At 35.7% G+C, this 12361-nt stretch overlaps 1 protein-coding gene and 2 pseudogenes across 2 annotated transcripts in view; 2 read left to right on the top strand and 1 right to left on the bottom strand.

Moving 5' to 3' along the window:
- Positions 1-12361, bottom strand: part of LOC146482292 (uncharacterized) — a 58294-nt pseudogene that overhangs the window by 16871 nt on the left and 29062 nt on the right. The window lies entirely within an intron of this gene.
- Positions 6401-9237, top strand: LOC146482295 (uncharacterized). Its single transcript, XM_085107140.1, has 2 exons — positions 6401-7903; positions 9214-9237. Exons 1-2 carry the CDS (start codon positions 6401-6403, stop codon positions 9235-9237), a joined length of 1527 nt encoding a protein of 508 aa, XP_084963266.1.
- LOC146482294 (uncharacterized) lies at positions 10523-11613 on the top strand (annotated as a pseudogene).

Below are 12361 nucleotides of genomic sequence, written 5' to 3'. Positions count from 1 at the left end.
AAGAGACGGAGAAATCCCCGACGTTCATTGAACTGTTCACAGAAGGGACGCTTTCCGATCGGTGAACTAGCCAGTAAAAGGGCTACTCTCCGAGCTGAGTTTTTGTCGAAGTCCAAAGAGCTTTGTGGCCTACAGAAACAAATTCAGCGGCTAAAGAACAAAGTAAGTTTTCAGTTTTATTTATTTCTGGATTTTAGTGAAACTCTTTATAATTAAAAATTAGTCCCACTAATTATAAAACATTGTCACTATAAGCCGAAAAGCCCTTAATAACAGTATTGGAATCATGTACAGAATATTAAGACAGATTAATATTCTCTTCTTTTCTTTTTCTTTTTAATTAATTTATGTATTTAATTATTTATATATTTAGTTATTCAAAGATAGTCTGATCAACTGAAGATTTGACTTTTCAATTCAATTCAATTAAATTAAATCTAATAAAGCGACTTGGAAAATTTATTTTTTTTATTTTTTATTTTTTTATTTAATTATTTATATATTTATATATTTATATATTTCTAACCCACAGCGTGATAAGGTACAAGAAACTTTAAATGAATTGCAAGCTGATGTACCATCACAACGAAAAATAACATTTCAAGTGACGCAGAACACTTCCACCATAAGAAAGAGAAGTCCAACTCAACTTTCCAGTGAAGGAAGTCTAGATTTGCCAAGGAGAAGTGCCCACAGACGACAACTAGAAACCCTCATTGCTGCAGCAGAGGTAAATGGAGGGTCAATTGAGAACAGGGGTCCTGCACTGGATGGCATGTTCTCCACTATTTGTAAATATGGGAAGATGTCTGATATATCAAAATATATTTGTTCGTCGCGAAAGATGAGAAAGGCCACTGTGGCCAAATTAAAAAATCAATGTACAGAGTATGAGAAAAGTGAGGAAAATTTTATTCGTTCCCTTTCCCTGCTTTATGCAGGTGGGGTAATTAGTAAGGTTAAATATCGGCAGACAAGATCATCTCTGGTAATGAAAAACACGGGAAAGCATACCAAAAAGGGTTTTATGTCGAGGGAAAGAATTTGTTATGGGTGGGGTATCCCAATTCCTAAACCACTTCCCTACAGTGTTCTCATGGCAAAAATTGAACAGCTTGATATGGGAGATGTAATCTCAGTGAGGGAAACTCTGTGCCATGACCTACCAGTAGACCAACAGGTTGATGGGGTGTATAGGAATTTAGAGAATTTCCTCCTCATGCTTTGCAAATTCTATTTTGAAACTGATGAATATAGGAAAAATAATGACAAACTGACCTGGTTTGGTGAGAGGGAGGGAACATTTAAGGTGGCCATTGGAGGTGATGGAGCCCCATTTGGCAAGTGGGACCAAGCAATGTCCTGGATAATTAGTTTTTTAGATGTGGGACCCAGGGTGGCTTCGCCCAACGATAATTTTCTCTTGTTCGGAGCCAACTGTAAAGAGGACCATAAGGTTATTGTTAGATTTACAGAGAAATTAGCATCAGACATAGAAGCAATAGAGAAGACAACCTACACGGTAATGGGGAAGGAAGTTACATTTTCATTCCACCTTCTCCCAGGGGATATGAAATTTCTGGCTTTTGTCAATGGTGAATTGACTAATTCAGCAAAGTACTTTTCCAGTTTTGCTAATGTCTCTCAAGATGATAGTATGTCACTTACTGGGAAATTTGGGGAGACCCCAAACTGTAAATGGAGGCCATGGCAGTATAGTGAAAGACTTGCAATTGCACAGCAGGTTGCTGACTTCAAAAGAAAAATCCCAAATCATTTAGCTGCAAAAACAAAGAGAAGTAAAGTAACACAGTTCATTGCTGGGAAAAAGTCAAGGCAAGAATTTAAACCATTTATTGGAAAGCTTTGTGAAAAAGAGGTTGTTGAACCACTTCACTTAAAAAACAATGGTGTGCAGTATTTACATGCAATGCTGCTTGATTTGGCCATTTCTAAGAGCAACCTTCCCAAATCACTGAACAGCCTCAGTGAACTGCCCCCAAACTGTGCACTTTCCAGGTATTTAAAGGCTATGGAAAATGATGTTAAAGCAGGGAGAATGAAAAAACAATTGGGCAAATGGCTCCTTGAGGACAGGGGTAAAGACAAGAATTTTAGTTATCGGTTGACTGGTAAAGATTCACGGCTAATCTTACATGGGTTTATGTATTTAGTCAAAGCAATCCAGGGTGACTCAACAGATCCCAAGCTGCTTATGGATCTTCTGCCAATTGTCTTCATTGGTACTAAACTCAGAGATTGTGCTGCCATTTTCTCAATGTACCATCTTACTGAAGAAAATCTTGCAAAACTTCCTCAGTTGTGCCATGATTATTTTACTGCAGTTGCTATGTTTGGTTCTTCAGTTTCAGGCACTGTATGGAGCATTGGCCATTTAGTCTGTGCTCACTCAAAGCAAATGTTTGACAAATATGGTACAGGGTTGGGTATCAACACAATGCAGGGGAGGGAAGCTAAACATGTACAAATTGCAAGCTTTGCTAAAAATAGCCAGTACAAACAGCGTTGGTTTCAGGTTTTTAGGCATGACCACATAAGCAAGTTGTGGCTCCCCATCAAGCAACCTTCCCTCTTAGCATACCATCAGTCACATGACACTCTCGTTCCGACACGCATCCGCACGGATCCCCAACATTACTGCTATTGTGGCATGTCTAAAGAAGCTGACACTGAACACTGTTTCTTCTGTGGACATAAATTCATGCAAGAAATCAAGAAATCGGTATCTGATGGCAAACCAACGGCCTTATGCGCCTTCTGGCGCGGAGGAAGTTAGATTAGATGACAAACCAACTGAACATTTTTTAAGGTACCGCTAATTAATTTAGCGTGTAAGCTGGATGTATGTTATCCTTTAAGTCTTTAATGATGCAAGGCTGTGCTCTTAAGTGGTGCCCGGTGGCCCTTGACAACTAACATTTCACTTCAGGTGCCTGAGTAAAATTACTGGTAGCCCGGATGGACCTTCTTGTCTAGAAGTTCAGTACTGTAATATTGCAGGCTGTAGGGTATAGAGAACTGTAGTTGACATGTTTGGAAGCCCAAAGGGCTCCTTAAAATTGGTTAACTTGGAGCACAGCCTTGTAAATATTGTGAAAGTTAGGTTATATTTTTTTTTATCATTAATTAATTGATATAACTCTGATGAATGCCAGCTCTATTCAAGTACATTATAAACGAATCAGTTGGCTATTTCATTGTGTTTAAGTGAAAACAACATTGTAAGTTATAAGCATGATTTTCTAGATGAAAGATTAAGTTCTCTCATGTTATATTGTATTAAAAAAGTTTTATATATTGAGACCTTTGTCTCTCAAATCATTAAAGGAAACAGTTGAGCAATAATATTCCAAGTGTCCTTGTGTCCTCTGTTTAATGTTGACTGATTCCATAACAGTTCCAGTATCCATAATGAAATTTTGCTCTTAAAACCTCATCTTTCACGTTATAAGTCATGGTTCCCTTCTTTTCCTCATTCACAATAAGCTTCGCCTGTCCTTTCCCTTCACCAAGTTCCTTTATGAATCCTGCACAATCTCCAAATTGGTCAAACAGATGGCACAATCTTCTCAGGTTAAAAAATGTTATAGCCACTGATCCTGGTTTCTCTTCAACCTCTATACCATATCTTGTGCGACCAAGAATCACCTTATGCAAAAGATTGAAAACCTCCTGTGGCATTGGAAGGTCAAATACTACCATCCAGGGATGTAATTTGCTCATTCTTGAACAAAGGCGGCGATCAATTGCGGTTTTCGCACGAATCATGCTGCGTTGTAGCATGGGATAAAGTTCGCCGAGACTGTGTTTGGGTCGCTGACGAAGACCTCCAAACTTCGCTTTAACAACCGATTCAACCAGCTTGTTTAGGTCTTGGAATGTGCTATCTAAATCTCTTAGCTTATGGCATTTGAAATTCGGGGCTCAAATTTTTATTTCTCGCGCTTCAGTGCCTCTTTTATTGAAATTATTAGTTCTCCTTCGGTGGTTTCACTGTGATCCGCCATCTTGGATTTGGTGAAATTGAACCCCAGATCTCGCGCGGCCAAACTGAAAGTTGGCCCAATTGGGACCTTAAGATTGTGCTCTCACGAATACATTTGTGAGAAATTTGTTCCTTTTCATTCATCAAAATGTAGTGAGATCGTTCAGCTGAATGGTGTTGACCTTTTGATCTTGGTTGTGACAGTAATTACTCAAATGTACCGAATAAAGGTTTTGTTATCACTCGGACCCGTTTGGATTAGTCGTTTAGTTCATTGCTTCATGGCATTATGTGCATGTGTACGCTAGCTAAAGCTCTGTGGTATTTGTTTTACGTTTATTGGCTTCGATTAATTGCAAGATTTTAGGTAATGCTTAATAAAGTGTTATCTGTAGGACAAAGGATTCGTAGAATTTTTATCCATGATTTCATATCTGTGTTATTTACCTGCACCATGAAGATTGCAGAGTATTTATCATGAATGTGAATCTAATCGATGCACGTCTTCGCAAAGCTGTTCATTGCTGTCTCTCAGTTTTCAAGAGCTATAGCTTTTACTGGCCTAGTAAGGAAATTGTTTTTTTAGAACAAAGGCCCCACTGTTTTGTGCCTAATAGTTCGCATGCAGCAGATGTTTAAAGCGAATACAGTCTTCAACTGTTTTGCGAGTTTCAAGGATGCTACAGTAATTTCTTTTGGCAAGTATCTAATGTTTTTCTCTGCCTATTACAAATGTAACTGTCCTACTAGGGTACACGGAAACGAGTCACCTTGTTTTTGTCTAAGACCGTCTAACTGCGCCTAGCCTGTGTTCTTGCGCGCCCAATTTTCTCCTCTCCCTTTCCCTTTCTAGCGCCTGCCACGCAGGTTAAATTGCGCTGCGAAAATGAAAGAACTCGAGTGGATCACCCTTCGAATCGTTCTTTCCCAAGATTTAGGGTATCGTTAATCGTTTTTACAAGTACGCGGCTATAAGCACACCTTTTAGTGACTTAAGTAGAGACCATTCTTTTCGTACACTATCGCACTCGTGTGTTTCAATGTCCGAACTTTTGCGGTTTGTTTACATGAGAAGTCACTCGACAATATACGTGAACTCTAGCGGCGATTATGGAAATTGTTCTATTAAGCGTTGAAAGATTTTCCTAGCACAGTATTTACTTGTCATTTGTTCATTTACCTTGAAAATTGATCTTGAAGGATAAACTTAATTGTTGTGACATTTACAAAATAAGATGTGGAAACACCGATTATTGGATTACATTCATTATTTTTAGGCTGAGTGCCATGATTCTTCTTCTAGTTTATCTTACTTCGCGATAATTTCCGGTATATGTGAAATTGGTGTTATCTTACAATTACGATATCATTTTGATATTTTGATATTACGATACTTTGAAATTGAAATTGATTGAAAATTGCCTTTTGAAAAGTCATAATTTTCCTCAATAAACTATTTTGTAAGCTAATTTGTAGATAATCTTCTTTGCATGCTTATGTGCACTCTCGAGGGATGATGGCGTATCAATCATTACGTTATTAATCAAGCAATTTCTAGTATGACGTCACGTAACATAAAGGAAATTCAGCAAAATACTATGACATTATTTAAGTAATGTAATTCTGATTAGTTTTCAGCATGAATTTTTTCTTTCAATTTTAACAGATTGTCTTTTTTGGTTTTGTTTTCCAGCTGTAAGGCATTGAGGTTGAAACAAAGAACACCAATCGTAGCAGCCACTCAGTTGTTACAACAGAACCTGACCCATCGTAGCAGTCGCTCGGTTGTTACAACACCCATCGTAGCAGCCACCGTTGTGACAACAGAACACCCATCGTAGCAACTACTCGGTTGCTACAAGAGAAAACCCATCGTAGCAGCCACCTGGTTGTTACAATAATAAGTAGCAGCCACTTGGTTGTTACAACTTTAACAAATGTAGCACATTGAACAAGAAAGTAAAAGATATTCAAAGCTATACAAACCTTGCAAACCTTGCAAAACAAAGAGCGTGACATAAAACAGAGAGTGCGGTATTGTAACAAAAGAGACAGTGAAGTACACAATAAAGGACTGTGAAGAAGAGTGGGACATAAATAGTTACAGAGTATTTAACAATGCTTGACATGAATAAAAAAGTGAAATACGGTACTTGTAGGTCACTATTTGCATTGTTTGTTAATAATATTAAAAGGGAAACTAGAAGAAGACGGCGTCGTTTTCGAGAACCCAGTAGAATCCCCATAAAAGCTCTCAAAAAGGTTTTAAAGAGAAGAAACAGGAATGTTTTTAAGAAGTACGTTTTAAAAACTGTTCCAAAATCGTCTTTTCTTTATCAAATTATGCAAGTAGCTTTATTACGAAAAACAGTAGTATATAATATCAGACAAGCTATGGAGGAGTGTACATGCGAATATCGTACATCAAAAAAGGAAATGACTTACAAAGATGTTGATCATAAAATGAAGCATGTCAGTACAAAGCTATCAACTGATATAGAGACCAATCCTGGGCCATGTATCGTTGATGTATCAAAACCTATTTCTGCATCATGTTGTGAGAGAGCTTGTATTAATGGAAACAGAGGAAGCAATTTATTAAGGACAATTTCTCATGCGTCGTGTGGAAGCTTTGATCCTTACGTTATTTCAAACAAAGAAGCACATATTATTAATGGGAATATATTTGTCGGTAAAGTTATAAAATATCATACTTCCACTGAAGGTGAACAGTCACATCAACAAGCGAATGATAGAAGACATTTCATGAATTATTGCTTAACGCATCCAGGGAAGTTTTCATGTGCAGTAGACTGTTTTCTTGAACTTAGCGTTGCTATATTTAAAGATTCTTTGAAAAATATCGAGCGTAATGAATTTTTTCAAACTTTATTTGAGGCATGTCTACAGTTGGAAAACCATGATGTACAAACAGAGATGACAGTAGTTCGAGAACCTGTTTGGATTTACTTAAGACAACATTGTGACTCATTTGCTGCAATGTCTGCAGATGCTGTATTTAGTGATATATTTATGTTGGATACAGATGGTATGATGACGGAGGAATTAAAATCTCTTTTTTTTATACAACAAAGTAATCAGTCAATTTGTTCATCATGTAACAATGCTATTATAAAGAACACAAGTATATTTGTACTTTACATAAATTTTCCAAACTTGCTTCACAATCAATTTGAAAATTATGTTTCTGAGGCTATACCACCAAATAGCAGTGCACTTTACTGTGATTTTTGTCAAGAGCATTCTGGGGATCTTTCAATGCTACAACATTTTGTTACGCTTCCAACATTCTTAAGTGTGGAACTGTCATCAAATTATATTGATCAAATATTTTTTCCTTTAATTATAGATGTACTTGGTCAAAATTATGTACTCAAAGGCATGGTTCGATGTATAAATCATCATTTTACAGTTGCTATAGTTGCTATAAAAGATGATGCTGGTTGGATATATGTAGACGATATGTGTGTGTCAGTTAGAATTTACACTTCATTTCAGCACCTTTTGAGTAGCCATTCTAACGGTTGGTTTTTTGCTATATATGAAAAGTCTTTAATCAGAGAAAATAATGATATAGAAGAAAAATCAGTGGCCTGTGAAACTCTGCTGCACAATTCTGATAATTTGGTCGCTGGCACTTTACCGAAGGTTGTACCTATTATTGAAAATACAAATGTTGAAACTATAACAAAGAGTTCTGCTATAGCTTTGTATGCAATTTGTTTTTCTGTTGTCAAGCCTTGTAGTTATTGGAAGTCTGATACATTAGCTGCTCTTGTTGAATATGGAAGTGCTTTCTCTACTGAGATTATTAAAAATCAGACAAGTTCCAGTGATCTACCACAGAATGTTAATATACACGGTGCCAATATTAAAGTAAATTTTGTTTCGAGAAATAAAGGAATGCTTGTATGTAATTCATGTTTTAGTAAATTAGCCCTTGAGAGGTTGATGTTGCAAAATGCGACTAAGAATACAGGATTTTTACTTCAGTTTCGCAGCTATTGTTTAAGTTGTGTTTTTCACAAAACCAGCAGAAGTACAGCATTTTTCTTAATTTATTTGAATGAAATTCAAGGACTTGAGGTACACAAAGTAAGTGATAAAAATTCTTTAGTCGAAACGATATGTGAAAGTGTGACAAATAGGCTCAAGTCTAATGAAACAGAGTATTTTTTTCAGCGTGTAATGTGCTCTAGCGAGTTAAATATAGGTAAGAAACAAAAGATTATGAGGTGCCACAAATCTGCTAGGAGCAAAATAGAAATTGCAGTTAAAAAGAGGAAGTCTTATTCTCAATTTGAACCTGCAAGGAAGAAAATCTGCTTGGATAGGTTTTGTCAGTATTACAATAATAAAAAGCAAAACGTTTTAATTGCACGTACTGAAAAATATCAATCTTTGAATGGAAATGAAAAACAGAATCTTCTTGCTGCTCGTGCTGAAAAATATAAATCTATGTATACGAATGAAAGAGAAAATTTTCTCGCTGCTTGTGAAGAAAAATATAAATCTATGGATGCTAATAAGAAACAACAACTCTTAGCAAAAACAAGAGAAACTTATCTCAACATGAAAAGCAAAGAAAAAGAAGAAAGGCTTGAAAAAATGAGGAAAGTGACTAGGATTGCAAAACAAACAAAAGCTATCACGCACAATGAGTTAGATTCCTGCATTGCATCTTTTCAAAAAGCCGTCAGAGAAGGTCCTTATTACATATGTTCTGTATGTAATAGAATTCTTTATAGAAAAACAGTAACAGAATTAAAGAAAAGTAAATACACCATTCAGCATCTATTCACAGGAAAAAAGTCATTTGATAAGAAGGAATACATTTGTAAAACATGTAGCTCTAAATTGTCAAAAGGACAAATCCCATGCCAAGCTGTTCATAATAAATTAATGGTTGATAAAATACCGTCAGAACTAGAATGTCTAGAAAAACTTGAGCAGATTCTTATATCTCAGCGCATTGTATTTGAAAAAATAGTAATTATGCCCAAGGGTCAACAACGCAAAATTAAAGGTGCTATTTGTAATGTGACTGTAGAATGTGATCAGACGTGCACTATTTTGCCTAGACCCCCTGAAAGCTCAGGAATAATTATGTTAAAATTGAAGAGAAAGCTTGATTTTAGAGACCATGTTTATTTTCAAGCTGTACGACCTGATATTGTACATTATAGTGGCAGGTTCGCAATGAATCCTGAATATTTGTTCTTTGCACAGTTCATCATAGAACAAAAAAAAGTATCAGATAATATTAATATAGCTCTCACTAAACTTTATGGACAGTCTCTTACTGCATCGCATTTAAGATCTAATGTGCAAAATTTACAAAATCTTATTTTTCAAGACCAAGCTTACTTATTTCTAAGACAAATTCCAGGTACACCTCCTTACTGGCAAAAATTTATGTATGAAGTTATAGCGATGGTAAAACAACTTGGGATTCCAACGTGGTTCATGACATTATCTTGTGCTGACCTTCGATGGGCTGAGTTGTTTCAAATTATTGGCAGAACACAAGGACTTAATTTAACTGATAAAGAAATTGAAGGATTGACTTACAATGAAAGGTGCTCTATGCTTAATTCTAATCCTGTTGTTGTTGCTAAACATTTTCAGTATAGAGTTGAGACATTTTTTACTGAAGTGTTATTCAGCAAACCAAACCCTATTGGTAAAATAGTTTATTACGCTCTACGTATTGAATTTCAAATGAGAGGGTCACCTCATTTACATGCATTAATATGGACAAGTGATTGCCCAAAGTTAACAAATGAAACAAAGGAAGATTACATAAAATATATAGACAATCATGTTCAAGCATATCTGCCAGATAGACAAAAAGATTCTGAGTTATTTGCCTTAGTTCAAACTTATCAGAAGCACAATCACTTAAAGAGTTGTAGAAAATATACTAATGTTCTATGTAGATTTAATTTTGGACAATTTTTCACAAAGAGAACAGTAGTAGCAGAACCAGTTTCTGAAAAGTTAGATGAATATTTGAGAAGAGACATTTTGACAAGAAGAAATGAAATTCTTTCCTTAGTGAAAGAGGAAATTAATAAAGTGTTAAACCCAAATAAACCGCAGTATAATTCTACGACAACGGAAGAAAAACTTTTGAGTTCATTAGGTGTTACAGAAGAACAATATTACTGGGCTTTGTCTATATCTGGTGATTCTGACTTTGATCTGCACCTTAAAAGACCCCTTGATAGCTGTTTTATCAATAATTATTTCGTTGCTGGAATAAAAGGCTTCAGGGCTAATGTTGACTTACAACCTGTGTTTAATCATTACAAATGTATCACTTATGTTTGCTCATACTTCACTAAAGATGAGACTGAATGTTCACAAGCAATTATGAATGCAGCAAAGGAAGCAAAGACTTCAAATTTAACCATTAAAGACAGTTTGGGAAAAGTAGGAGCGGCTTTTCTTTCTACTAGAGAAGTGAGTTCACAGGCATGTGTATATAGATGTATGCCTGAACTTTGGTTAAGAAAAGTTTTCCCTAAAACAGTCTTTGTGAGCACAGATTTACCTGACAATAGAATTCGAGTTGCAAAGAGTAAAGTGGAACTTGATGAGTTACATGACAATAGTACAGATATTTACAAATCCAACATAATAGAGCGTTATAGCATTAGAACTAACAAAATCCCAATTGTTGATAACTTATGTTTAGCTGAATTTGCCGCATATTATTACAAAGAATACAAGAGTGATTGTGTGATAAATGATGCACAACCTGAAATTCTTACAGATGATGTTACAGAATCACATGTTTAATCTACTGCAAATGCAGACGTTATTAACTACTTACCACCCAAAATAACATTAATTAAATCAAATGAAGTTATGAAATGCAGAAAAACTAAGGCTGTATTACGCTACCATAGACCTAACAAAGTAAAAGAGCTCGAAAAGTACTTTCACCGCTTACTTATGCTGTACTATCCATGGCGTAATGAAGATAGTCTTATTGGCAATGAACAAACATACGCATCAAGATTTTATGGACCTAAAGTGCAAGCTATTGAACAAAAGAGAACAATATTTGAACCCGAGGCAGATGCTATAACAGAAGCATTAGAAGCTCTAAGAAAAAACGAAGCCAAAAATGTTATCCATTCCTTTGATTCTTTAAATGATCAAGAAAATGAAGACTTGCAATTAGATATGCAAACTAATGTTGACAGTGATGACGAACCATTTTAGTGAACAAATTCTTTCACATCTTGCTCCCAATTCTAGCACTGATCATGTGTCTACAACTGCATCAATTACAAGCTATGTTCAACCAAGTGAAATTTCTGATGACCTGTTACGTGAATATATAAGGTCATTAAACGAGAAACAGCGTAGCGCATACTATAATGTTCTACGTTAGTGTAGAAACAAAGTTAAAAATCTTCGTTCTTTAGAACCTAACGAAATTGAGCCGATATATCTTTTTATGACTGGAGGTGCTGGATCTGGGAAAAGTCATGTAATAAAGACAATATATCAGACAGCAGTTAAAACATTTAAACAAGCAACAAGTAATCCTGAGTTGCCAACAGTACTGTTAATGGCTCCCACAAGTGTTTCCGCGATACACATAGGAGGAACAACGATACATACAGCTTTAGCTATTCCCAAAGAAACAGGTGACAACGTCCCTGCAATGTCTGATCAAAAGAAAACACAAATGAGACTTACACTCTCTGAGTTAAGGCTTATTATAATAGATGAAATTTCTATGGTTTCCAACATTACTCTTCTTCATATACATCAAAGGCTAAAGGACATTTTTGGCTCTTCCAGCTCTAAACTGTTTGGTGGTATAAGTATAATAGCTGTAGGAGATTTGTATCAACTACCTCCAATACGCAGAAAACCTATTTTTGAAAAATTCAAAAATGACTTTTACAATTTGTATCATCCATGGCATGTCTTCACAATGATGGAATTGACTGACATTATGAGACAAAAAAATGATCGGCGGTTTGCTGAACTTTTAAACAGATTTAGAACTGCCTCACAAACTGAAGAGGATCTTAATTGTATTAATTCTAGACAAATATCACCATTAACAAACAGTTATCCATTAAATGCACTTCACATTTGGGCAGAAAGTGATCCTGTCAATGAACATAACAACAAACAACTTCAACAGTTAGCTACACCTTTGTTTTTACTTAAAGCACCAGACCAGTATCCATCAAATATTACAAAACAAGATATTGACAGAGTATTGTCGAGAGGGAGATCTGAAACAGGAGGACTTGAATTTGAAGTGAAGATTAAAGAAGGTGCCAGAGTAATGCTAACCACCAA

The sequence above is a fragment of the Pavona decussata genome, unplaced genomic scaffold (genome assembly GCF_977016875.1).
Source record: "Pavona decussata unplaced genomic scaffold, jaPavDecu1.1 SCAFFOLD_46, whole genome shotgun sequence".
In the NCBI taxonomy this organism is placed as follows: Eukaryota; Metazoa; Cnidaria; class Anthozoa; order Scleractinia; family Agariciidae; genus Pavona; species Pavona decussata.
The sequence above is the reverse complement of the archived record's forward strand: the minus strand, read 5'-3'. Positions and strand labels throughout refer to the sequence as shown.

Excerpts from the sequence above, each read along its gene's own strand:
- LOC146482295 (XM_085107140.1), top strand. The coding sequence starts at position 6,401 with ATGGAGGAGTGTACATGCGAATATCGTACATCAAAAAAGGAAATGACT. Across the intron at positions 7,904-9,213 it reads TACACGGTGCCAATATTAAA|TGGCAGGTTCGCAATGAATC; the intron begins GTAAATTTTGTT and ends TGTACATTATAG.